At 40.8% G+C, this 26,995-nt stretch overlaps 2 protein-coding genes and 1 long non-coding RNA gene across 10 annotated transcripts in view; 2 read left to right on the forward strand and 1 right to left on the reverse strand.

The window, feature by feature from the left end:
- The window catches only part of FAM149A (family with sequence similarity 149 member A), a 43,386-nt gene extending 39,817 nt beyond the window's left edge, over positions 1 to 3,569 (forward strand). For 4 of the 7 annotated variants that reach the window (XM_005225973.5, XM_005225977.5, XM_059882206.1 and 1 more), the window contains 2 exons: positions 56 to 134; positions 3,334 to 3,566. In XM_005225973.5, the coding sequence (XP_005226030.2) occupies positions 56 to 134; positions 3,334 to 3,407 (153 nt within the window). In that variant the 3' untranslated portion in view covers positions 3,408 to 3,566. 7 annotated transcript variants of the gene reach the window in all.
- On the reverse strand, positions 20 to 9,767 carry LOC101905390 (uncharacterized). The gene is made up of 5 exons (XR_009493131.1): positions 9,172 to 9,767; positions 7,638 to 7,758; positions 7,087 to 7,202; positions 4,419 to 4,529; positions 20 to 3,022 (listed from the first exon to the last, which is right to left on the reverse strand). It is a non-coding gene; the product is annotated as an uncharacterized lncRNA (long non-coding RNA).
- CYP4V2 (cytochrome P450 family 4 subfamily V member 2) lies at positions 9,640 to 26,047 on the forward strand. 2 transcript variants are annotated; one of them, XM_005225965.5, is made up of 12 exons: positions 9,865 to 10,174; positions 13,537 to 13,649; positions 14,034 to 14,119; positions 14,883 to 15,073; positions 15,469 to 15,538; positions 16,804 to 16,930; positions 18,542 to 18,733; positions 20,838 to 20,940; positions 21,926 to 22,060; positions 22,155 to 22,334; positions 23,550 to 23,756; positions 23,852 to 26,047. In XM_005225965.5, the coding sequence occupies exons 1-11, from the start codon at positions 9,961 to 9,963 to the stop codon at positions 23,720 to 23,722; spliced, it is 1,584 nt and encodes a 527-aa protein (XP_005226022.1). In that variant the 5' UTR covers positions 9,865 to 9,960; the 3' UTR covers positions 23,723 to 23,756; positions 23,852 to 26,047.
- Positions 26,048 to 26,995: the final 948 nt, after the last annotated feature.

Consider the following 26,995-nt stretch of genomic DNA (forward strand, 5'->3'; position numbering starts at 1 on the left):
TTAAAAATATTCAAAACAATAAAACTCACCCTTCATTTTATTTTTCCTCTAACAGTCAGATACACCTCGAAAAGGTTCATTAACACTGATGGAATTTGCTGGGCACATGTGGACAGGTCAAGGTTTTTTAACAGGTCAGTGTTTTCCATATACAAACAAAACGATGTCATATGTGAAGTTTCAAGTTTTCAAGATTATCTACCTTGAGAGGATAATTTTGACCAAGTGTTTGTAGTCTGGTTGTATCTCAGGAATTTTTATGAAGAGCAAAATACAAAGACAAGCACTTCTCTACTGTTGGTTAAAAAACAAAAATCTTCTGAGTACATTTGAAGATATAACTTGTTTTTTTTTTAAATAGTTCATGAATCCAGTAGCATCTCATCTGGCAAACAGATACTCTGAGGAGTTGCAGGGCATGGACAGCTTTTATAAAAGGAAGGCAGGCCAAGGAAAGGAAGTCATAAGCAAAGGAAAAAGGAAAGTTCATTGGAGGAAAGGAAAGGTTTAAGTAATGATGGCTTCTCATTGGCTGATCTGCTGGGTTTCCCATTGGCTGGGCTTGTTGCTAGGCAACAAGGAAGTCTTCCCTCTTCCTGCTGGGGTAGGATGTGGCTGGGCTGCTTGTTTGGAAGACCAAGATAGTTTCTTTCTGTTGTGCTGAGCTTAGTCACTCAGTCGTGTCTGACTCTTTGCGACTCCAAGGACTGTAGCCCACCAGGCTCCTCTGTCTGTGGGGTTCTCCAGGAGTGGATTGCCATGACCTTCTCCCAGGGATCTTCCCAACTCAGGGAAAAAACCCAGGTCTCCCGCATTGCAGGCAGATTCTTTATTGTCTGAGGCACCAGGGAAGCCCAAGAATACTGGAGTGGGTAGCTTATCCCTTCTCCAGGGGATCTTCCCAACCCAGGAATTGAACTGGGTCTCTTGCATTGCAGGCATTCTTTACCAGCTGTCTTACTATTGGGATTTTTGAAGGTGAGTGGTAAGCAGGCCAGAGAGCACCCTCTACTGGCCTTCTGCCCCCAACTTTGGCTGAGGTTTCCTTTTATTAATTTTCATAATCTTAGAAAATGCCCCAAGGTTCTGAATAACCTAGGGCCTCACCCACGTAAAAAAGAAAATGCTGTCTTATGAGTCTTAAGAGAAATCAAGGTCTTTCTCTGTTGTAGAGTTTCTACACTTTTCTTCTAAATGAAACTCAATACTTTTAGATTCTCTTTGAAGATCTAATTATAAAAATGCTTCACAAAAGTAATAATACAAATATTCCAGTTATTTTATGATTTAGAGTTTTATAGATAAATACTTATTCTCAGCTAGCATGCCATTTAATCCAGTATTCTTGCCTGGAGAATCCCATGGACGGGGGAGCCTGGTGGACTGCCGTCTATGGGGTCACACAAAGTCTGACACAACTGAAGTAACTTAGCAGCAGCAGCAGCATGCCATTTAAAGAATGACGTTTCTAGCCTGAACTCAGGCCAATGATATTTTAATTTTCAAAACCATTACCAGCATTTTTATTTAAGGAGGTAACATAGCATCGTCCCCTGGAAAAGGGATATGGCAACCCACTCCAGTACCCTTGCCTGGAAAGTCGCATGGACAGAGGAGCCTGGTGGGCTCACGAAGTATCTGTCATGACTCAGTGACTAAACCACCACCACCACATAGCGTTGTCGTGAGGTGTGTCACTCTGGAATCAAATGCCTAACTCTAGTACCTATTGGCTGAACACTTTAAGAGAGCCTCGGCCTCTCCTGAGGGGCTTCCTTGGTGGCTCAGTGGTAAAGAATCTACCTGCCAATGGAGGAGATGCAAGAGAGGCAGGTTCGATTCCGCATGGAAAGATCCCCGCGAGGAGGAAATGGCAACCCACTCCAGTATTCTTACCTGGGAAAATCCCATAAACAGAAGAACCTAGTGGGCTACAGTCCCTGGGGTCACAAAAGAGTCAGACACAATTTAGCAGCTAAACAAAGACAATAACAACCTCTCTGGATCTTAGTTCTTTTATAATAGACTAGATAGAATAATTATTGGAAAAACGTATGGAAAGGACCTAGCCAGATGTCAGGGATACATTGTTCGCTCAAAAATTATGAACCATTTTTATTATAAATAATCTGAAACATAGAGGACAATTTGCTGTTTTAAGGGAAATACTTAATATAGTATCATTTTAAAATAAATCTAGTATAATTCAAGCATTGGGACATTCTAGGCTTATCACTGTTTACATCAGCCCAGCATAGTGATGTCAAAGATTTCTGTATTCGTTTGACATTTCCCTTGCTATGCTCATAGCTCTAAGCTGCCAGGCCTTTCTGTTGCTGTTTTCCTTATACATTCCCCAGCAGTGTTTGCTGTCGTCTTCAGTGACAATAGTTCTTTCTGTTAAAGGAAGCCATGGTACTCGAGAGACAGGAGAGTGAGGGTTGATGAATGTGATCTCTGCAGATAGCTGCAGATGGTACTGAGGAGTTTAGATGAGTTTGGTTTTGGAAATGTTGACCAAAGTGTGCTAAGTGGAAAAGTAGAATAGCACACAGGAAGAGAGTTTAGGAAGGGGAAACCGAACTCTGAATTTGTTTAAAATCTACACTCTTACTTTTTCACCAAACACTAAGTTACTGTATTCTCTTACCAATAACTTTCTGACAACTATTATTATTGCTGGTTGGAGCCCTCTTTCATGTCTATAGAAGTAATGGAAGGGAGACTTCCCTGGTGGTCCATTGGCTAAGTTCCATGCTCCCAATGCAAGGGGCCCAGGTTCGATCCCTGGTCAGGGAACTAGATCCCACATGCTGCAACTGAGACAAGGCACAGCCAAAATAAAATTAAAGTAAAATAAAGTAGTAATATGATTTTTTTAAAGCAATGAAAGGTACATAAGAGAGATGATCCTGTATTTCTAACGATGTGTTTTCTCTCTGATGAGCAGGCATGTGGTTTCTGCTTAGCTTTGTTCCCAGATCCAAAAGCAGCAGGGATATAAACTTAACCAACATTTGCTCTGTAGCAGGAAAAAAGAAAAAAAAGAAATGAGAGGCAAATAGTGGGAAGGACTTCTTAAGGTAGCTGACAGTTATCTGGGACAACTCATAGCCAGGATCCAGGCCCAGTTAAGGGGAGCACCCCTCCTTCTTCTCAGCACCCCAAATGGCAGTTTCTCCCTATGACTGTTCCCTGATTTGTGTAAAAATGACATTACAATTTTTTTAATTAAAAAAATATATATCATCTGCATGGAACATACAAACATGACCCTTTTGAGAGCTGGGATTTGTAAAAACATTTGAATGAGAATTTTGCTTGGTATTTCAGGCTCACAGTATCCACCTAAATCTTTCCAGAGGACAACACTGACTTTAAGAAAGAGATTCCAAGTGGCCTCCTGATGTGACGTCATCAGAACTACAACCCTTCTGGAGCACTGAAAGCCTCAGCACACCATTTATCACTTGAAAAGTGGAAGAAGTATTATGTTATGTATCTGACAGTCTGAGATGTTAGACTGCCCGAGAGAAATGCAAACAAATAAACAATTTAATTTTGAACACTTTGCATTGTTAAGAGAATATGAGTCAAAATTACCAACCTCCTCCTTTATCGGAAGCATTCCTATACAGATTCTTTAGGTTTTACTCAGACGAATCTAGTATGTGTTTATAATCCATCCTCTTATCAATTATACACAGACATCCACATGCTTAATGTGTGTATTCACACAGTAACATATGGAAGTATATTATTTAGGAAAAAAGCATTTTTATCTAGCAGTATATAACTATGTCTTGACATTTTTGTCTCATTCTGTTATTAATGCCATCAAAATCATAGTCACTAATAGATATTACTCCCTCTTTAGAAGATAGAAAAGTTGGTACAGTATGCTAGGTTGACTCATATTCAGATTGTTCTAGTCATTGTCCTGACTTAGAGGAAAGTCAATGGCTAAGTGTCTCAAGCCAGTTTTGTTTTTACTAGTTTTCATGCTCAAATTCAGGCAGTCTATTTCAAATACAACAAAAGTATCCCAAATTGATTGCTTGTGTAAAAGCTGAATATAAATGTACTTAAACCATATTGCATATGGTTTCCTCTTTACTATTAACGACAGAAGTGCTCATCTACTGGTGGGAAGTGTTTGCAGCAGCATCTTCCTCATTTTAACACAATCTGATCTCTGCTTAAATGGTCACTTCTGCAGAAAACCTTCCCAGACCCCTCTGTCTCAACAGCAGCTCTATCCACCCTCTGTCCTCTAGACTTGCCATATTTTTCTTCAGAGCACATGTCCTGACCTGATATTAACATAGAAAATTGAACAGAGACAGTGCAGGAGCAGTATCAGTTGGAGGCAAGCCTCTAGGGTCCTTTATCTTTTGCTTCCTTTTCCCCCTACCTACCGTTGTTTTCCTTTAATAGTGGCTGAAATCCTTGGATTCAGATATTCTCAGATCTCAAATGGCCATGTCTTCTTTTCTATCAGAGCAGTATAGTCTATGCATATAAAGTGCCTGTAAAAAAAGGTAAAAGAAAGTCAGCACAATGACTAGAACAATGTGATTATTAGTCAACCTGGAAGATTGTACCAACTTTTCTAAAGGAGGGAGTAATATCTATTAATGACTAGGATTTTAATGGCATTAATAATAGAATGAGACAAAAGTCAAGACAGTTATATACTGCTAGATTAAAAAGGCATATTCCTAAATAATATACTTTCATATATTAGTGTGAATACATGCACTAAGCATGTGTGTGACTGTGTGACCGTCATCCTGGATTTATTACTTCATCAAATATTTATCAAGCACCTTCTTCATGTAAGATTCTGGAACATTGGGCTGAACAAGACAAAGACTTTGCCCTAACAGAACTTATATTCTCATGGAGGACAAAAAGTATAAACAAATCAATAGAAATATAAGGTCAGATAATAATAAATGTGATGAAGAAACATAAAATATGGCCATGTGACAGGATGGAAAGAGTTGCAAGTTTAGACAATAATCAGGAAAGGCTTTATTGCAAAGAGTATTGGAGCAAAGACTCAAAGAAAATGAGAAGTCATATAGAAATGAAAAAAAAAATTCTAGACAGAGGGGAAAACACACAGCCTAAAACAGGAGCATACCTGGAGGTTTAGAGAGCAGTAAAAAGGCTGGTGGGACACGGGATGGACTTAGCAAGGGGGTAAATAATAAGAGATGAGATCAGTAAAGTAACAGGGGCAAGGGATTAAGATTCTTTTTTGGCGGTGGGAGTTATAAGTTACCTGAAACCAGAAGCCACTGGAGAATTTTGAGGACAGAGTGATGTAATCTGATGTGAGATGATGTTTCAGATTAGATGACAGAGGGGCAGCTGGTGACAAGTCAGGGACTTTGGGTGTGTTCTCAAATTTGAACCAATAGGATTTGCTGTTGGATTGGATGAGGAGGGTAACAACAACCAAAAAAAAGAATCCAGGTTGACCCCAAGGCTCTGGTTTAACACTTGGAAAGATGATGTTGACATTTACCAAAATCAGAAAGAATTCAAGAGCAGCAGATTTGGAAGCATGTTGGGATGTGTGTGTTTGATGCCTATTAGATGTCTAAGTGGAGATAAAGAGGAGGTTCAGACTGGGGGAATATATATACATACAGATACATATAGATACAGATATGTATATAAAATACACAAATTAAGTACTGAAATGGATGAGCTAAACGAGAGAGTGGAGAATGGAAAAGCAGAGAAAAAGAGTTCAAGCTCTAGGTATTTTAACATCTAGTGGTATGTTGTGCGAAGAGAAACGAGCAAAGCAGAAAGAATGACCGGTGAGGGAGAAAACAGTCCAGAGAATATGGAATCCTCAAAGTTAAACGAGGCAGGGGTTCAAGAAAGTAATAAGCACTCACATATGTTGAATGCTGTTGATAAGTCAATTTAGATAGGGTCTGAGAAATGACTTAAAGGTTTAGCTACATGGAAGATAGGGCTTCCCTCATAGCTCAGTTTGTAAGACCCTGGTTCAGTTCCTGGGTCGGGAAGATCCCCTGGAGAAGGGATAGGCTTCCCACTCCAGTATTCTTCCCTTGTGGCTTCCCTTTTGACTCAGCGAAAAGAGTCGCCAGTCCAGGTCCGATGCACGATACTGGATGCTTGGGGCTGGTGCACTGGGACGACCCAGAGGGATGGTATGGGGAGGGAGGAGGGAGGAGGGTTCAGGATGGGGAACACGTGTATACCTGTGGCGGATTCATGTTGATATATGGCAAAACCAATACAATATTGTAAAGTTAAAAAAATTAAAAAAAAAAAAAAAAGACCCACAGCTTGAAAAAAATAAAAAATAAACAACAGCAAAAAAAAAAAAAGAATCTGCCTGCAATGTGAGAGACCTGGGTTCCATCCCTAGTTTGGGAAGATCCCCTGGAGAAGGAAAGGCTACCCACTCCAGTATTCTGGCCTAGAGAATTCCATGGACTGTATAGCCCATGGGTTGCAAAGAGTCAGACACACCTGAGTGACTTAAAAAAAAAAAAAAAACATGGAAGATATTGGTGATCTTGACAAGATCTGTGCTAGGAGAATGGTCAAGGCAAAACTGTGACTGCAGAGGCTTCAGGAGAGAATACAGGGAGAGGAATTGAAGATGATAGGAATTTACACTGATGGTTTCATGTGTGTGAGTATATAGATACCATAGTTCTGTATCCAGTCAGAATTTGTTTTTCAGTCTAAAATACCTTTTTCATATTGGGAACCATTCCAAGTGACAGAAAATTTAAGTAAATCCAAGTGTCAACATTTACAAAGCCCTTCTGTAGTTTATAACATATTCTGGCCTACCACTTTAACTGTCAAAAGCACTTGCTGGAGAGAGTGGCAAAGACCTTCCAAGTGAGAAGGAATTCAACCTTTACTCTAGAATGAATCTTCAGGAGGGAAGGTTCACACCTTCCCAAGCAGTCAGATTCATTCCGCAAGGCTGACAATCAACATGGTTACAAAGGCTGATAGTCTTGACCTTGGCAGAGCACTGTTCCCTACACAGAGGATCCTTCCACTTTATGGTGGACTCACTGTGCACTCTGTCACCCGGAGAGAAAGGATGGTGCTGTACATTTCTTGCAGGCCTGGCCATTTGACTGGTTTCATCTGAAATTTCAATATTCCAAGGCAGCATGAGAAGGTCCCATCTGGTAACAAGGAAACCATAGGAAAGATGAAAGGGAACAAAATAGAAGGCTTTTATTGTGTTGCCCCTTTAAAAAAAAAAAAAACAAACTTCAGTGCCTCTTCCTCACTCACCATTGTCTTCAAAATAGAAATAAAAGTTTAAGCCTGGCAGTCAAGCTCTATTTCAGCTTGCTCCATGCCGCCAGTCAAATTACCTTGCTCTTGTCACTATGAGTTGATCTGTGTGCAAACAGGAGCCCCTCCACTGCCTTTTGAATCCCTCATATCCTCCCCTGAGTGGGGGCATTTCTTGGCTCACATTTGCTGCTCCTGGGATCACCCTGTTTCTCCACTTCCGAGGGCAGCGCTTGTATGTTACAGTTCTTGTTTTGTCCACAGAGATTAGCAGAGAGTCAGATATATACAAACCCTGTACTTTTATATGTATAACTGACCTTGTAGTTCAGCCTTGATCCATTTTTTGGAGAGATGTTAGTCATGTGGCATCTTAGTTCCCGACCAAGTAGAAGTGCAGAGTCTTAGTCACAGGGCCACCAGCAAGTTCTATCCTTGATCCTTTAGAGAGGAGGAAATTGAAGTCCAGGAAGATATACTAACAGATGTTGCACAGATACACTTTTTTAAAGTCTTAAAGTAAACAATATAGATATGAATCACATAAAAGTTCAAGTTTCTTCTCCATTCCCAAATGATCAAGTTGCTCAGTGTATTTCTTTCCAGATATCAGTCTAGCGGTAGAGAGAAAGAAAAACAAAGGGCTGGTGTACTGGGATGACCCAGAGGGATGGTATGGGGAGGGAGGTGGGAGGGGGGTTCAGGATTGGGAACACGTGTACACCCGTGGCAGATTCATGTTGATGTATGGCAAAACCAATACAATATTGTAAAGTAATTAGCCTCTAATTAAAATAAATAAATTTTAAATTAAAGAAAAAAGGTCTCCCAAAGAGGGCATTTAGGTTAAATACTTGGTTCTGCGACTTGCTTATTTTTTTCACTTAATATTTCACAAACATTGTTCTATGTCAGTATATGTTGATGACTTGAAATCCAGTTAGAGAAAAGTCTTAGGTTTCCTCTGCAGGTGGCTGTGAGCAAACTATACAATAGCTGCTGGAAAAACTAATCCAATTATGCAAAGTAAAAATGCAGGATATTCTCTTTGCATCCTGCTGTTGTGTGAAAATTGTATAAATCTTAATTATGTTGAACTGGTTCATAGTGCTTTTCAGGTCTACTATATCTTCTACTTTTCAGCCTATTCTATTAATTTTTAGAGTTTGATATTGAAATTCCAACTAAAAATCTTTTTTTTTCCAACTAAAAATCTTAATTCGTCTAATTTTTGATATTGAAACTCCAAGTAAAAATCTTAATTTATCTACTTTAAGAGTAATTTTAATATATAGTGGAACTGAATGTAACTGTTCTTTATTTCTCACGTCTCCTGTAAATGTGTTATCATACTTTCATAATTTAAAAAAGAAAAAAATGCAGGGTATTCTCAATACTTCATCTTCCTTGGCACTTTTTCTACAATTTAGGGACCTTCTGCTAGGAGAGGAACACTCCCCTCTCAGCCCCTTTTCGAGGAAGTATCAAGAGTAGAAAAGGAAAGGAAAATCAGGACTGGGCACCTGGAGAAAAGGGAGGAATTGAGAGTCAGAGAACTCAGGCCCTGGGCAGAACCGGAGGGTCCTTCTCACTGTCCTTACTTTTTCCCTGTGCGGGCTCCGCGGTGTGTCGTCTTTCCCTTTTCAGCGTGCTCCCCAACTGCTGTCTCCTTATCAAACCCTCCTCTCCCAGTATCTCTTACCTTCACCGCTTTCAGAGACCCCCACCTCCATCCTCACCCCACCCCCGCCCTTGTCTTGTTCTCTTAGGGTGCTAACTTTTCTTGGTCCCGAAAAATATTCTGAAAAATACTCTGAAAAATACTTGGATCACAGCTTGGATTACTCAACCCACCTGTGTCGCAATCAGCAGCCCAATGCAGCCTGATAACTGGTGCCCCGAAGGTCGTGCCCCTAAGGCTACTCAGCGTCAAAGTAGGTAGCTGCCCGGGTGACCCTAACGTGGAAGCCAAGAAGCAACCCATCTCCATCCGGGCTGGCAGCCGGTCCTAGCGGAGTGCAAAGGAGCGAGGTTAGATACCCAGCTGGGAGCGAAAAATGAGCTCCAGAGGTTGAGCTTCAAACCAGATGCTTTTTTTTTTTTTTTTTTCCATTTTAAAACATCCAGCTCCCTGTACCCTGAAGTTGTCCGGGACCCAGCAGCTGCTGGGTATAACCCACGCAGCCCCCAGCCCCTGGACGCCTCTCCATCACTAAACCGCTTGCTTCCACTCCACCTTCATTATCCTCCAGTCTCCACCCACTAACGTGCCTCCGTTTACACCCGCGCAGCCTATTGAGCGCTCAAGCCGCTTTCCGAACTTTCGTTTTCCGCTAGAAGCACAACAGAGGCTGGTGCGCGTTACGAAGGCTTTGACCCGTCGTAACAAGCCCGGCCGGGCGTCGTCGGCTCGGAGACCAGAGTGGGAGCCAGGCGGGTGCTCACCCCCTCCACCGGCCAGAGCGGGGAAGTGACCTGGCCCGGCGCGCCCCTTCCTGCGGCTCGGCTCCGACCGCCCGCAGGCCACGAACTCCTCCCAGCGCCCGCACACTTGACCTCGGGGGGCTGGACAGCGCCGGCCGCCCGCAGCATCCTGCGGTCCCCACGGTCTCGGCCCCGGTGCACAGCGGCCCCGCGGGCGCGATGCTGGCGCCGTGGTTGCTGAGCGTCGGGCCGAAGCTGCTGCTCTGGAGCGGGCTGTGCGCCGTCTCCCTGGCAGGCGCCACCCTCACCCTGAACCTCCTGAAGATGGTGGCGAGCTATGCGCGGAAATGGCGTCAGATGCGTCCCGTCCCGACCATTGGGGACCCCTACCCCTTGGTGGGACACGCGCTGATGATGAAGCCCGATGCAAGAGGTAAGGGCGCCGGCCGCGACCCCATCCGAGGGCCCGGGCTTCCAGCACTTGCCGCCTGGCGGCCCTCGTGCATGTAGTCTGGACACCGAAGTGCCCGGCCTGCCGACGCCGGGAGAGAGAGAATTTGTCACCCACTCATTAGAAGACGGGTTCCCAATTCTATCCAGGTTCCCTATGACACCTGGCAACATTGCGGTTGCATCTGGTCCAAATGAACTTTTTCTGCCTGTGCAGCACAGATCGCAAGCTTATTTCTAAGCTCTTGTCCTGCTTTTCTGCTGCTGCTTTTTCCACCTCGTAGCTGCTCCTGCACCTCAAAACACTGCTGCCTTTGCTTCTGTCTGGGCTTTTAAAGCCTTTAAGGGCAGAAACTTCCCTGTGCCTGCGTACTAAGTAGCTTCAGAGGTGTTCCACTCTTTGTGGCCCCATGGGCGGTAGCCTTCTGTCCATGGGATTCTCCAAGCAAGAATACTGGAGTGGGTGGCCATGCCCTTCTCCAGGGGATCTTCCCAACCCAGGAATGGAACCAAGGTCCCTTACATCTCCTGCATTAGCAGGTGGGTTCTTTACCACTGGCACCACCTGGAACAAGATAAATCCCTTAGAACACAAAAGTCTCTGTCTCTCTCTCTCTCTCAAAAGGCACTTGAGGTTCTTCCCTATCCAGACATCACAAGACTTGACCACAGCTTTGATTCCTTCTTGACTTTAATATTTTAGCCCTTTTAAGGAGGTTATGTAATAACAAAACTTAAGGCCAGGCCTTCTTGAAAATTCATGCAGGAAGTTTCAAAATTCTTATTTAAGAGTGAATTTATTTTTATTGAGATCGTCTTTTTGAAGAGAGAGATTTATATTGTTTTGTTGATGGAAAAGATTGCTTTAAAAAGCTAGAAAAGTCTCAGAAGTATCTGAGATTTGGAGTCCTCCATTAGGGAGGATGAATTATTAACAGATATGAGCACTTTATTTTCAGGGCTTCCCAGGTGGCGCCAGTAGTAAAGAATCTGCCTGCCAATGCAGGAGACCCAAGAAACGGGTTCAAAGGGACTGGGGTTTGATCCCTGGGTTGGGAAGATCCCCTGGAGGAGGAAATGGCAACCCACTCTAGTATGCTTGCCTGAAAGAAAATCCCATGGACAGATGAGCCTAGTGGGCTACAGTCCATGGGGTCGCAAAGAGTCAAACACAACTGAGAACACACGTACTTTATTTCATAGGGGTATAAATTGAATTATCCAGAGCTGAAAAGATTTGCTTAATATGACATGCTTTAAAATAAGTCAGGGACCAGAACCCAATTCCCCCTCCAATTAATTGTAAATGCTAGTGGTTTTACAGGCTGAAGATTAACTGCAATGCTTGAAGGATTATTTTCCTTTGTTTTCCCAAGCAAAACAGTACTGTCATCTTAAACTCACAAGAATACCACGAGGCCTTGTGGGAGAGTGTTTACCAAAATACTGAACATATTTTAGGGCAGAAGAAATCCAAGTAGACTTTTCACCACCCAAACATCAAAGTGACTAACGTCACAAGTGATCCAACAACACATTTATTTATATCAAAACCACATTTGTAAAGTCATCTTGAAGGTGTTAGTTGCTCAGTCGTGTCCGACTCTTTGTGACCCCATGGACTGTAGCCCACCAGGCTCCTCTGTCGTTGGGATTCTCTAGGCAAGAATACTGGAGTGGGTAGCCCTTCCCTTCTCCAGGGTATCTTTCCCACCCAGGAGTGAACCCAAGTCTCCTGCATTGCAAACAGATTCTTTACCATCTAAGCTATGAGAAAAGTCCCTAATACTTAAAAGCTGAGCTGACTTCCCTTTCTATCCTAAGGCTTTATAATATTAAACAAAAAAGTTATGTTAAAATATAAGTACATGCTTAAGAAAAAAAGAAACCACTCTAACTTAGAGTTTTAAACAACTTCCCAAAATCAAACAACTTGGTTCCAAAGCTGGAAATTGAGCCAAGGTTTGCCTGATGCCAAAATCCAGTATTTATATGGCAGATTAAAATGGTCCTTTATAAAAGGCAGTACACTGTCATTCTCTTCACTCAGAAAGTAATTCCAAAGACAACTCGCAGTTTGTTTTAAAATAGGTCTTATTCAGTGGAGATTTCAATTAGAAAAATTCTCAAAAAGAACATGAGACTCCTTAAGCATACTGTTTCTTTAGTGGGGATGGGAAGGTCTATATTTTTACATAACTTTTTTGTTTAATATTATAAACTCGTAGTATCACGGGCTTCCTTGGTGGTGGCTCAGATGGTAAAGCGTCTGCCTACAATTTGGGAGACCCGGGTTCAATCCCTGGGTTGGGAAGATCTCCTGGAGAAGGAAATGGCAACCCACTCCAATATTCTTGCCTGGAAAATCCCATGGATGGAGGAACCTGGTGGGCTGTAGTCCATGGGGTCCCAAAGAGTCGGACACGACTGAGCGACTTCATTTTCACTTTGTAGTATTACAGAGTAATTTTAAGGATTAAATTTAATGCATGTGGTTTCTATTGCACTGTCCAAACTTGGTTCGAATGAGTTCTTTAAGATTGTCAATCATCCATTTATCCAGGCCCTGCTTTGTGCCCAGTGTTGAGCTCAACAAAACTGGGGATTTCAGAATATTCTGTGAAATAGTTCCTGTCCTCGGCATCTCGTCTCACATGGAGGCTGTGCCTTACATTTTGTGGCTGTCTTCCCATGAGCCTCTTGAACTCTAGTAGCCTCTTGCTTTTGCTTCTGTGTCCACACTTGTCTTCCTCAGCAGCTACTTGCTATTGGACCTGATACCTTCAAACCACAGATTCAGACTTCCCTGTCTCCTCTGTCAGATCAGACTGAGGCAGGCGGTGCATCAGCATGAAGCAACCCAAGCGTCCATCCCTGGATGAATGGATAAAGAAAATGTGACACACACACACACACACACAGCAATATTACTCAGTCATAAAAAGAAAGGAAATATTGCCATTTGTAAAAACATGGATGAAACTTGAGGCCGTGAATGCTAAATGAAATGTCCGACAAAGAAGATAAGTGTGGTGTGATCTCACTTCTCTGTGGAATCTAAAATAACATAAGGAACTTATTACAAAATTCTTGTCTTTTTTTAAAAAAAGTATTGGAGTAGAGTTGATTCACAATGTTACATTAGTTTCAGATATACAACAAAGTGAATCAGTTATACATATATATATGTGTGTGTGTGTTTATATATATATCTCTCCTTTTTTAGATTCTTTTCTCATACAGGTCATTACAGAGTTTTAAGTAGAGTTTCCTGCGCTGTACAGTAGATCCTTATTTGACAGAATTCTTGTCTTGATTGATTTTAAGGTTAAATATTTCTCCTAGATTTTTTTCAGCAGATAATTGATTTCACTGAAGAATGCCGACACCTGCCACTGCTGAAACTCTGGCTCGGGCCTGTGCCTCTCGTGGCCCTTTATAACGCAGAAACTGTGGAAGTGAGTACGTGGCAAATATGGTCCGTATTCCACTGTCTGTTTGATGGTGTGGGAATCTCATTAGATGTGGTCATTCTCCACATTCACCTGCCTCCCCCCATCTCCCTCAGTCAATTCTCTATTCAGTTCCTAGTTGGTGGCAGAAACCAGGAATCATCTTGGGTGTTTTCTTTCAATTCCACTTAGTCCTCAAGACTGAATGACAGTTACATGTTCAAAACTCTTAATTGAATTTCTTTGAGGCACAGGAATAAAAATGAATCACAGAGAAATAACAATTATGAAATCTTGTTTTAAAAAGTAGTTGTGTTCTAGCCAGATGTTCTTGTAATTGATATCGTTTTGATGTCTATCTCTCTCTTTTTTTTTTTTTCTCTTTTTGAGGTAATTTTAAGCAGTTCAAAGCACATTGAAAAATCCTATATGTACAAGTTCTTAGAACCGTGGCTTGGACTAGGACTTCTTACAAGGTATGTCAGTGGAAATTTGTAAAGCTGTCTTATAGAAACAGTTTCTTCTCTGGGTAACTTGTTATTTCAGGAACTGACCCAAAGTATTCTTCCAATAACAAGACTGAGCTCTCGAGAATTATGGGAGCAGGCACAAGGAAGAGTCTAGTTAACAATCGGCCTTTGATTGACAGGAGTCCTGGGTATATGGTAATATCCAGGCACTGTATTCAATACTGATAATCACTAGTGTTCCAAGAACAATGAATGGAGTAAAGCAAAGGATAGTTTGGAGGAGGGAAATCTTGAAAATATAATGAAAAAGCAGTCACATCCCCCCCAGAGAAGTATATCAAACATAGGGACCTCAATTCTTGATTCAGAAACAGGACTCCAGAAAGACAGGACCCTTGTGGGGACTTTAGATAATTCAAAGATAATAGAGATTAAAGTAAATCATGGAACAGTGGATCACCTGAGGACCATGGTATTGACAAAAGGGAGAAAAGTTCTAATCTTTAGAACCTCAGAACTTAGAAATATAGGAAAAATTTTAATTGTTTCCATTTTTAATAAATGCCCTTGTAAATATTAGTAATATAGAACAATATCCAAAATATTCACATTCTGTAGCTATACATGAGTCTTTGTCATTCTGATCAAAGCAATCGAGAATCTACAGAATAAGCTATTTCAGGAGAACTTGGTGACTTGACTATATTTATATTTTATCTGTTTCAGATGTTGCTTCTTTTTTCTTTGTAACCATGTATTGTATTTCTAGTACTGGAAACAAATGGCGATCTAGGAGAAAAATGTTAACACCCACTTTCCATTTTACAATTCTGGAGGATTTCTTAGATGTCATGAATGAACAAGCAAATATATTGGTTACTAAGCTTGAAAAGCATGTTAACCAAGAAGCGTTTAACTGCTTTTTTTACGTCACTCTTTGTACCTTAGATATAATCTGTGGTAAGTCTCACTGATTTATTTTTAAAGTTAGGCTGTAAAGAAAATGGCCCAAATAGAAAATAACAGTTCATGGTGTATGTGGAGGGGGGCCATTTAGAAGGGATTTGGGGTTCATCTGGATAGTCCTAGTCCTAAATTAGCCTCCTGAGAAGCAGTAGCCATTCACAGGACTTCAAACCCAGCAGTTACGGAGCCAACACGACCAGAAGGTCAGAGGGAAGGAAGGATAGGAGCTGGGAGGAAGAGAAGCAGAAGATTCGAGAGAAAAGGGAAAAGAAGAATTCTACAATATATCAGAACAGGACATAATGTCTTTTTTTTAAATGTCTGACACTGGAAAATGTACCCAAGATGTGTGCGTGAATTGAATGGTTACTTCTCACTCTATTTTACAGAAACAGCTATGGGAAAGAACATTGGTGCTCAAAGAAATGATGATTCCGAGTATGTTCGAGCCGTTTATAGGTAAATGAAATCCTTTCTAAAACTGTTATTGATTAGGGCTTTAAAAATTATTGCTAATCACTTCTGTCTATATTGTATCTTTTTCTTCATTTCAAAATGAAACATTATACTAAAAATCAACCTAATCATTAAAGCATGTATTTCAATAGTAGAGGAAGAGTTGTGTAAATTATAGCACATTCAGATTACACAGTAATTTTAAATGACTATTTTATATACTGAGAGATTATATTATGATGCTAAGTTGAAGAGAAAGACATTTTCATGGAAAAATGAGAAGATACTACATCAAAATGTTAGCTGTGTTTATTGTTGTATGTGTGCTTCTTTTTCTTATTGTGCTTTATTTTTGTTGTGGTTCATTCTCCTTTCCTATATTTTCTACCCTTGAGTATTATTTCTTAATAGAAATAATCAACTTTACTTTTAAAATTTCTCATGATTATTAAGAGGCAGCACCAGAATCTGATTCAACATATCCTATGTTTAATCCATGGCTCCTTTCACTTAATCTTATTAATTGTTGAGCATCTAACCTGCCATTCACTGCACAAGGTACTGACTAGTTTTATACAGGCTCATGAAACAGTAACAGGGGAGACAGGCATTGAAGCAGGTGACTATAAACTTATAAATTATGATAATGACTTGGAAAGAAAAGATCAAGTTGATGCGAGAGGGGACACAGGGATAAATTTTACAGATTGAGTGGCCGTGAAAGGTCCTTTCGTGGAATTGGCATCTAAGCTGGTCACAAAGGAGGAGGCTGTGTAGGTCTTTCTGCTTTTCACTGGAAATGCTGAGGGTGGGGCTCGTGACAGCTCTGTGACATATGGGGATTGATGAGCACTTTTCCGTGGAAGAGGGAAGTCATTTGTTTTGTTAGTACTGCAGAGGAGTGAGCAAGTGAATGAGTGGTCATTAAAAAGAGGCAGATTTCATATGATCTTGTGGTGCAAGAGCCATGCTTGGCCTGGGGAGAGTAAGAACTCTCCCTGGAGAAGAAGCAGCAGAGATCAGATGGCTATCTGGTCAGAATGTTTTATAATGGATTCTTCGTTCCTCTCAAGAACGCATTCAATGTTTAAGCTTCCCTGGATAGTCCATGCCTTCATGTTGATGGTAAAGCTTGGAGTTCTCAATAGCCTCTAAGACGAATAATCGCCATTCCCCAAATCACCCATGCTGAGATGGGGCATCACATCAGGGCTCAAGAAATACACATTCTCAGTACGTCAGCTGATGTGTTTTTATCCTGTTTATAGGATGAGTGATTCGATACATCAAAGAATGAAGATGCCCTGGCTCTGGCTTGACCTTATATTCTATATGTTTAAAAATGGACGAGAACACAGAAGGAGCCTAAAGATTGTACATGATTTTACCAACAATGTAAGCCCTCGATTTTTTTTTTTTTACTTGTGATAAAACATACTCAACATAAAACGTACCATTAAGTGCATTCACGATGTTGTGAACCATCGCCACTCTCCACTTCCAGATCTTTACAAGTCCAAGATTTTTATGTTGTATTACCATAGTCTGGAACCTGTGTCTCATAAAAGGTGAATACTAATGGAAAAAAGTAGACAGCACGATTGCATCTTAACTGTGTATTAGCATTATGTGTGTGGTTACTGGCAGGAGACATTGGATGAATGAAGTTTTACATCAAGGTGCCTACAGTGGAAGACAGAGTAATCTCCATTACTGGGTGGTGGGAGAATGACCAACAGTTTGTATCTTTTAACTATAGTTAATTATTTCCTCAAATTACATGCATTACTATCAATGCCAATAATTAATGAACTGCAAATTGGATGAACGATACTATTTACTTAATAAACATTGAAAATTGCATACTGAGTGCCAGGCACTAGGGGTTTCCCCAAGGATGAGAGAAATATGGTGTTTTGTCACCAAAGAACTTAGGATCCATTCATTCAGACCACTTAGCAGCAGGTTTGGTCAATTGCTTGATAGGAGGAGAAAGTTGAAATACATGACCAAATTAAATTTATGGGCTTTAGTTCTTTTATTCACTCAGAAAAGATCTAATGAACGTCCTTAAATGCCAGGCAGTGCTCTGAAAGTTAAAGTGAAAGTCACTCAGTTATGTCCAACTCTTTGCAACCCCATGGACTATACAGTCCATGGAATTCTCCAGGCCAGAATACTGGAATGGGTAGCCTTTCCCTTCTCCAGGGGATCTTCCCAACCCAGGGATCAAACCCAGGTCTCCCACATTTCAGGTGGATTCTTTACCAAATGAGCTATCAGGGAAGGGTTGCAGTTAACATCAGTGAACAAAGATTTGCTGCCATGGGGATGCTATATTTGAGGTATGCATTATATTATACAGCAAGTATAATATAATGTCAGGGAGGTGAGTGAAATGGAGAAAAATAGAGTTGGGAAGATAGTGCTGGAGACCAGGGTAGCAGTGATCTGGGAAGGTCTTTCTGATGGTGTGCAGAGGGGACAGACCTTAAAGAAGGAGGGAGCCAGCCGCACTGGTGTCTGAAGAGAGAGACTTCCAGGCAACAGGAACAGCAAGCACATCAGGTGATGTCACCTATGAACTAGCTGTTTCTTTTCTCCAATCCAACCAGTAATGAGAGCGATCCATAATTAGCCTCTTATATAATGACTGCATTCTCTTCACCACCCAAGCTTTTTCTCATTAGCTCATTCAAATCTCTAGGGCACCATTTAGGGGATTACCAGGTCTATTCCGTGTTAGAAGGATGGCACTTGAATATGCTGAATTTGTCTGATGTTAAATTTGTTTTTAAAAGTCTTATCAAATAATGTCCTAAAATGTTAACAGGAAGCTTTATCTATATTTTCCACAACAGTCTAAGTTATTCTTGAGTCAGAATAGGAAAGGTTTAGGAAAAAAAAAAAAAAAATCCATGAAAGAAACTAGTATATTTTCATGGGAAAATGTATTATGGGGCTATATCAAACTCCACACAAGAGCATATTATTTAAATCATACAGGTCATCACTGAACGGGCCAATGAAATGAAGAGACATGAAGAAGGTACGAGTAACGACAAGGAGAAGGACTTTCCTCCACGCAAAACTAAATGCAGGGCTTTTCTTGACTTGCTTTTAAATGTGACTGATGACCAAGGGAACAAGCTGAGTCATGAAGATATAAGAGAAGAAGTCGACACCTTTATGTTTGAGGTATTTTATCTTGTCACATCATTTTTGGGTATCATTTTTAAAATTCCAAAAAAAAATTTTGAATCTTTAGCATTATTTTAAAAAGTTTATTCGTTTTAAAATAGCCTCATATAACTGAGGATGAGTCACTAAATTACAACTAGAAATTACAAAAGAACCTGATTAAGTTATCAGATCAACTTCCTTCTTCAGAAAAAAGCCTTTGACTTGTGGTGAGTAAAGCAGTTTTCTCAGGATAACCTAAAACCCATCAGACTTTTCCAAGTAGAAAAGCAGCCAGAAATTTCTCAGTTCCCTGGATTGCTTCATGCTTAAAAAAAAACAAAAACTCTGAAACCCCCAAGTCTGTCTTTTCACTACCTCCTTTTTGAAGTTCTAGCAAATGAACTCCTGCTATGAGCTGCCCAAACTAAAGAAGATTAGCAAGAGCCCTCTGATAGCGAATTTAACTAGTTTGTGGATTCTAAAGGGATTTCTGGGCTTCACATCATTAAAAGAAAGTTGCGGTTTTTACAAAAGGTAATTCTAGTGTTATTAAATATTACAAAGAATGAATCGTTCAGTGGATGGATAGCCAAATAAAGATGAAGAAATGTTTTAAAAAGCACCATGTGGTAATATCCTGGAACTGGAGGAAGCGCATGGGTGGTTTAGCATGGCTCAGTGCAGGCCGCCCCTGGGTGGAATGAGCCGCCCTGCCTGCAGGCGTCTGGGGAGGGCGCCGGAACACACGTGCTCCTGAGGGCGCAGTGTAGGAAAGCAGGCTGAGTGTCCCTAGACCTGAGTTCTCCTTCTGGCTCTCTCCTGATTAGCCTTATGAGATGCTGCCTGTCACCCCAGATCCTTGTCACAGCTTCCTTATGCTCAGCAGGCATCTCTTGTTTGGATCAGGCTTCCACTTACAAATTCAAGAGCAGTTATTAAGAATTATTTAGCAAGAGCACTTCCTTCTGTGGCTTTGGTAAACAGCTGAGTGAAAGGGGCCAGATCTTGTCTGGAGTTCAGGGTGGCGTCTGTGAAGGCACTGCAGGCTGCAGAAGAGGCCAGGACACCAATATCAGAGACTCCAAAAATACACGTTTTATAAAATTGCAGAATAAGCCTCAAACAATTCAACTTAGAGGCTTCCCTGGTGGCTCCATGGTAGAGAATCTTCCTGCCAATGCAGGAGACACAGGTTCGATCCCTGGGTTGGAAAGACGCTCTAGGAAAGAAGTGGCAACACACTCAGTGTTCTTGCCTGGGAAATCCATCGACAGAGAAACTTGATGGGCTACAGTCCATGGGGTCACAAAGAGTCAGACACAACTGAGCGACTAAACAACAGCAACAACAAATTCAACTGAGAAGCTGTTTTAGGAAGCAGGTGCTTTGGAGATTTCTGCCCAGAGAAAGAAAAATGACAATTATCACTTGTGTTGCATAGCAAAAATGGAATAGTAAGAACTTCCACAGAGGAATAATTTTGTCTTTAGTGCCCCCTGAAAGTCTTATTCATAGAGCTATACTATTACTATTGATTTTCCAAATAATTTTTTTTTTCTGAAGAACTCAGGTAAACAATTTTAGGATCTGTTTTTAATTTCTAAAATGTAAATAGTGGTATCAAGTGTTTCACAGAGTTTTTCTGAAGAATAAGTTAGTTTCTGCAAAGTACTTAGTATTTTGCCTAAAGCTCAGCCAGTATTACAGGAGGGGACGTATCAACTTCTGGACGTGGAGGATGTTACTCAGAACCACATATAGACTCCTGGCCTCCAAGGTCCACAGGTAAAGCACCTTACAAAGGCTTGGAGGTGGAGCAGTACAGGTCTGGCAGATTGGCTCATGAAAGTCAGATATTCCCCCTTAAAAACAGTCTAGAGCACCTTGTCCCCTTCTCCCCACATATGCAACCTCGTGTGGCGTTGAAACGCCTTTCTAAGCATGAATCCCCCCTTTGAAGGGACGGTTTTGTTTCTTATCAAGGGGAAATGCTGCACCCTTAATTTATTATGTCTGGAGTCACGGTGCAGCTGTCAGATCCAGACAGTTCAAAATGGAGTTCTCTCTTCTAATCTTCGCCATACGACTCTGCTAAGCTATTTTTTCCTTGCATTTGTAGGGCCATGATACAACTGCAGCTGCAATAAACTGGTCCTTGTATCTGTTGGGTTGGTATCCAGAAGTCCAGCAGAAAGTGGACACTGAGCTGGAAGAAGTGTTTGGTATGTTCAGCCCCTTCGCTGGTTACCCCGTGGGCACCATGGCCACCGAAGCAAGAGTTGTTCTCGCTCAGGAAGGGTATGCAGTAGGATCTGTTCTAAAGGTACCACACTGAGCAGGAAGGCTCCCATGTGGGGTCCCTTCCAATGCCAGTTTTCTTAGCAAGGCCTGGTTAAGAATATAGGCATTTGCTAAGTGTTTGGCATGTGATGCACAGATAAATGTTACAATCCTCAGGCATCTCACTGCTTAATAGATGAAGCAGGTGTACATGCAACAGCACTGAGTCATGGGCTCAAGGCAACCTGTTTCATCCCGCCTCGCATCTGGCCATGAATGAGAGAAAAGACACATTAAGCTGCTAGGATGTACATTTCTATTACACAGCCAGCAATCTACAGGCTGACCCAGCAGTGATGTCCTCAGATTCCCAGCACCACAAAAGCAAACCCTGTCTCATTACTTGGCCACTCTCCTCTCTTCCCTCAGCCCCTGGAATTCTCTAATTTACAGTCTGTTTCTAATGGGACTTACTACCTGTTCTGGGTACTTCCTGGGCTTCTCAGGTGGCTCAGTGGTAAAGAATCCACCTGCCAATGCAGGAGATGTGGGTTGGATCCCTGGGTCAGGAAGATCCCCGAAGAAGGAAATAGCCACCCCTTCCAGTATTCTTGCCTGGGAAATCCCACAGACAGAGGAGCCTGGTGGGCTACAGTGCATCGGGTCGCAAAAGAGTCATACATGACTTAGCAACTCAACAACAGAATACTTCCTATAAATAGAATCCTACAAATATGTGATTGTTGGTGTCTGGTTTCTTTCACTGAATAGATCTCATTTTATTTTGATTATGGGTGATATTAGAGATTCTACTTTAGCTGTAGATATTTAACATTCAGTGTTTTGATGTGTACTCTTCATCAATGTCCCATCTCCCAGGCTCAAATAATTCTTTGATTTTTATTCTGTGTATTCTGTTAAAACCAGGGAAGTCTGACCGTCCTGTTACCCTAGAAGACCTGAAGAAACTTAAATATCTGGACTGTGTTATTAAGGAGAGCCTTCGCCTTTTCCCGTCTGTTCCTTTCTTTGCCCGTAATCTTACCGAAGACTGTGAAGTTGGTAAAGATTGTATAATTTGAATAGCAGGGAGAGTGGGTTATTTTTATGGTCTGTCTTGCTCCATCCTCATGGCCTATTGACTACTTCTTGACAGCGGGTCACAAAATCGTGCAAGGCTGTCAAGTAATCATTGTGCCCTACGCACTGCATAGAGATCCAAAGTACTTCCCGGATCCTGAGGAATTCAAGCCAGAACGGTTCTTTCCCGAGAATTTGAAAGGACGTCATACATACGCATATGTGCCCTTCTCTGCAGGCCCCCGAAACTGTATAGGTCTGTATCCACCAGAACTGGTTTCACCTTTCAGGTTGGCAGAGCGGTAGTGGTTTTCTTACAAAAATTTCTTGAGATATAGCATCCCATAGGCAACTGTCTTTTAACAAAACTGACTTCCTTTTCCTTCCCCTTTGCTACACATTATTGTTTTAAAATGTGACTGTCACAAAGTTTATTAGTTTTCTGGTGCAGCCGTAACAAAGTAACCTACACTGGGTGCTTAAACCACAGGAATTTATTTTCTCCCAATTCTGGAGGCTAGAAGTCCAAGATCAAGGTGACAACAGAATTGATAATAAGCCTCTCCTTAGCTTACTGGATCCATGCTGCTCTTCTCCCTGCAACCCTACATGGCCTCTGTGCGTGTGTTCTAATCTTTCCTTTCCATAAGGATACCAGTCAGATTGGATTAGGATTCACCCATCTGACCATTTTAATTTAATTACTTCTTTAAACGTCCTATCTCCAAACACAGTCATATTCTGAGATACTGAGTTTTAAGATTTATTAATCTTTAAAAAAAAAAGCTATGAATTTGGGGGATCAGGGCACAATTTAGCCCATAACATAAAGCATAATTCTTTCCTTGGTAGAAGTTGACAATATTGTAGCTTTTAGATGAAAAAAGAATATACTTCATATGGTAGAAAACTTATGTATAATGATTCGTTATATTTAATTTCTGTTTGTTGCTTTTAAGAACTTCATTTTGGAAAACGAAAACACAAAACACCCTAAGGCCAGCTGAAGTGCTTAAACAAAGTGAATGCACATCACCGAGCATTATAAACATATTCAGCTTCAGAATCTCTAGCATTTTATCATTTATGCAAATACAGGCATTCATATAATAAGACCAGATTTAAATGGGTGAGTCTGAAGCTTATTTGGTGACTCTGTAGTAAATTAAATTTAAGGCTCAATAAGAAAGTAATCTAGAGTAATGATTCTCAGGCTTGAATGAGCCCAGGATTTGTTTAGGCTTTTGCTAAAATATAAATTCCTGTTCCATCCCAGCCGTTCAGATGTACTGGTGGGAGAAGGAAAGGGCACTCAAGAATCTTCATTTTTAACAAGCATCCCAAGTGATTCTGATTCTCCCAGGGCCCATTGCAAAAACATAAAATTGTTTGCTTCCTCTGATTGGACTTCTGATTTCTCACATTTAAGTTATATCTATTTAATGATGTTGGTATTTACTTTAATTTGAAGGTCAAAAGTTTGCCATAATGGAAGAAAAGACCATTCTTTCCTGCATCCTGAGGCACTTTTGGGTAGAATCCAACCAAAAAAGAGAAGAACTTGGTCTAGCAGGAGAGCTCATTCTTCGTCCAAGTAACGGCATCTGGATCAAGTTGAAGAGGAGAAACACAGATGAATCCTAACTGTATTACTGGGTTATGCTCTTATCATAAAAAGGTCTTTCTTTAAAGGGAACTTTTCATTTACAGTTTGTAGATCATGGATTCAGTATTCTTAATCCCTCAATTTAATTTTTTTCTTGTCCCACTTAGCTTGGATCAAGTCTACCAAAGCAAGAGTTTCCATATCTTCATCACCATCATAGCTTTGACTCCTGGTCTTGATCCCAAGATAAATTAACTGATGACCATATGCAAATGAATATACAAAAACTTCTCCACAGAAGGATTCACAGGCCAATTCCATTCCAATCAACAGACCCAAAAGATACAATTTAAATGAAGTTCTAGAATATTTTTAAGATGTTCTTATTGACTCAGGAATAAATATTTGCATGTACACATATACATTTGTTCAAAAAGGCTGTGTAATTAAGTACTATGACTTAAGGAGCTTAAATTTCAAGAATTGTATCAGTGGTATCAGTTTTGAGGAGAATAATCCTTATGATAGTTTTCAAAGATTTAATCATGTACCGTGGATCATTTATAAGTTCACTCACAGGTTCTGTTCCTCTTTCCCCTTGGAGTGTGTACTTATAGCTTTCCTTTCATTTTTCAGAGCATCATAATTACCTTTCTATATTGTATATTATTGGAAGAGATTCCTCCTGGTAATCTCCTGTCCCTCCCCATGCCTCAGGGAATTGATTGGGAGCTCTAAGGCTTTGGAAGGTCTAAGGACCTTAGAGATTTTCTAGTTATGCAGTGACCTCTCCCTGTCTACAGGTTATGAATCCATGGATTCAACCAAGGACTGATAGAAATTATTTGAAAAAACAATTCCAGAAAGTTCCAGAAAGCCAAACTATTTACAAAGCATTTACGTTGTATTCACAACTATTTATATAGCAGTTACATTGTATTCTGGTGGCTCAGAGGTTAAAGCGTCTTCCTGCAATGCAGGAGACCTGGGTTCGATCCCTGGCTCGGGAAGATCCCCTGGAGAAGGAAATGGCAAGCCACTCCAGTATTCTTGCCTGGAGAATCCCATGGACAGAGGAGCCCGGTGGGCTACAGTCCATGGGGTCACAAAGAGTCGGACACGACTGAGCGACTTCACTCACTTCACTACATTGTATTAGGTATTGTAAGTATTCTAGAGATGATTTAAAGTACAGAGTTGGATGTGCAGATCCATGTGCAAATGCTACACTATTTTGTGTAAGGGACTTGAGCATCCATAGATTAGTGTCTGTGGGGGTCCTGGGACCAATCCCTCGTGGATACCAAGGGGTACTCCCTCTTAATAGAACAGGCTGAGTTCAGGGGAAAGTAAGTCCCAAAGCCACGCTGCTAGTGGGTGATGATAAAGCTGGCAATGGAGATCTTTAAATCTCTCCACTCCCAATATGGTGACACTTCCATAATAGGATCTTGCTTCATGGCACCCATGTCTAGATATGTTATTAGAATGTAGATGTTCTGCCTCTGATTTTGGCATATTTCCTCTTCCATTATTAAAGAAAAAGAGAAGCCATTCATCTATATTAAGTATATCAATCACATCTCACTTAGTATAGGGTTAGACTTGTAGTAAATTGAATCCTCCAGGACATACCTGTCAAGCTGATAACAGACACCTGTTCCCCAAATTTTAATGCCATAGACAACATCTCTAGTCCCTCACTCAGTGACTTTCAGAAACTTCTTTTAAGAAATAATTTTAATAAAAATTGTTTCTTCAATTTTCTAAGACAATAACGGATAGAAACAACAAGAAGATGCATGATGTATTCTTCAATGGATATCAAAGAAAGAGGTTACAAAACCAAAGCCACTTGGGAAGCATCACAGGCTGTGGTACTAAGGACAGGGTCAGCAGATCTACCCACTTTCATATCCCCAGTGTGGACCACCCAGCCCCTAAGCTGAGCAGAAAAAGTCAAGAACATACACGATTTAAAGAAAAGATTTCCATCTTATGGTTAACCTTCTTACTTAAAAACTGGGTATGTAGAAATCTTGCGCCCCAATGACCCTGGATAATAGGAATTTTATTTGTGGAAATTGGCCTTATCTCTGAATTTCATGCACTTACGTGTAAACCTTTGTGTGTGTTTAAGTGACCCCGCAATATGATGTAAAGTTAAATGTAAAATATTACTACATGTTGTCTTTAGGTCTAAAATCTTCATTTAGCCTCAGAATAATTTGTTGATTTTATTTTTTTTTAACCTGGAAATTCTCTGAAACTGTGTCAGAGTTGTAACTGAGAAATATGTCATCTTTTGTAATATGGAAATGTAGATGCTGATTTTTTTAAATAAAAGGATAATCAAATATCTATATCCCTATTACCTGTCTTCTACTCAAAAGGGGTAACTCAAGAAAAATACATTACATTTTAAACATGGGTGCTACATTTTATCCTAAGAGTTGACATTAGTTGGAAATATGGATAACTTTAAAGGATAATTTAGTGGATGACTGATTCATAGTGTAATAAAAGTATTAGTACTTTTGAGTTGATATCATTAGTGTCATTCACACTTTCTAACAAAATGACCCTTCTGCTGCTATCATAGACTGATTTCAAGTTTCCCATACTTTGAAGCATAAACTAGAGGAGAAGCAGAAATCCCAGAACGTTTTGTTCATCTGATAGCAAAAAGTAAAATCCCTCTTAAGGGCTCCCTGGGAGTAAGCAAAAACCATAGCATCACTGGGTCCCAGGGGTTTACAGCCTAGAAACCTCTCCAGGACGGGGCCTATTGAACTGACACTCTACTCTCCGTCACAGACAACCGAGGAATGTCAATTTCTGAACCACCTGACCTGTCTCACAAAGAGATGCTGGTCATAAAAAGGTCAGTTTTTACCCTGGAATGTATTTGGATCAATCAAATGTATTTATTTCCAGCATCTAATGAGATGCTGATAGATACATTTAACTTTGTTTACTCTGCCCAGAGACTCCCTCTCTGCAGGAACAGCACCTTCTTTATTTGTAGAATTATCCTGTGATACCCCACTTTCTCTTCTCCTTTTGCTTCTTCAAACCACACCCACTGTAAACATGTGGTTCCAGAGCCAGCCATGGAGAGCTCCCCTCCTGCCCAAAGGCTCTCACACTTTGAATCTCTAGGACTTTTACGCTGACAGCAGAAGCAAGCTCTCTTTTTAAAGGGCTCAGTGGTAAGATTAGGCACAGCCAGATAATCCCCATTTGATTAGTTACTAAAACAGTTTAGTAACCTTAATTATTGATACATCTGCAAAAGTGCTTTTGTCCTG

The sequence above is a fragment of the Bos taurus genome, chromosome 27 (genome assembly GCF_002263795.3).
Source record: "Bos taurus isolate L1 Dominette 01449 registration number 42190680 breed Hereford chromosome 27, ARS-UCD2.0, whole genome shotgun sequence".
Classification (NCBI taxonomy): Eukaryota; Metazoa; Chordata; class Mammalia; order Artiodactyla; family Bovidae; genus Bos; species Bos taurus.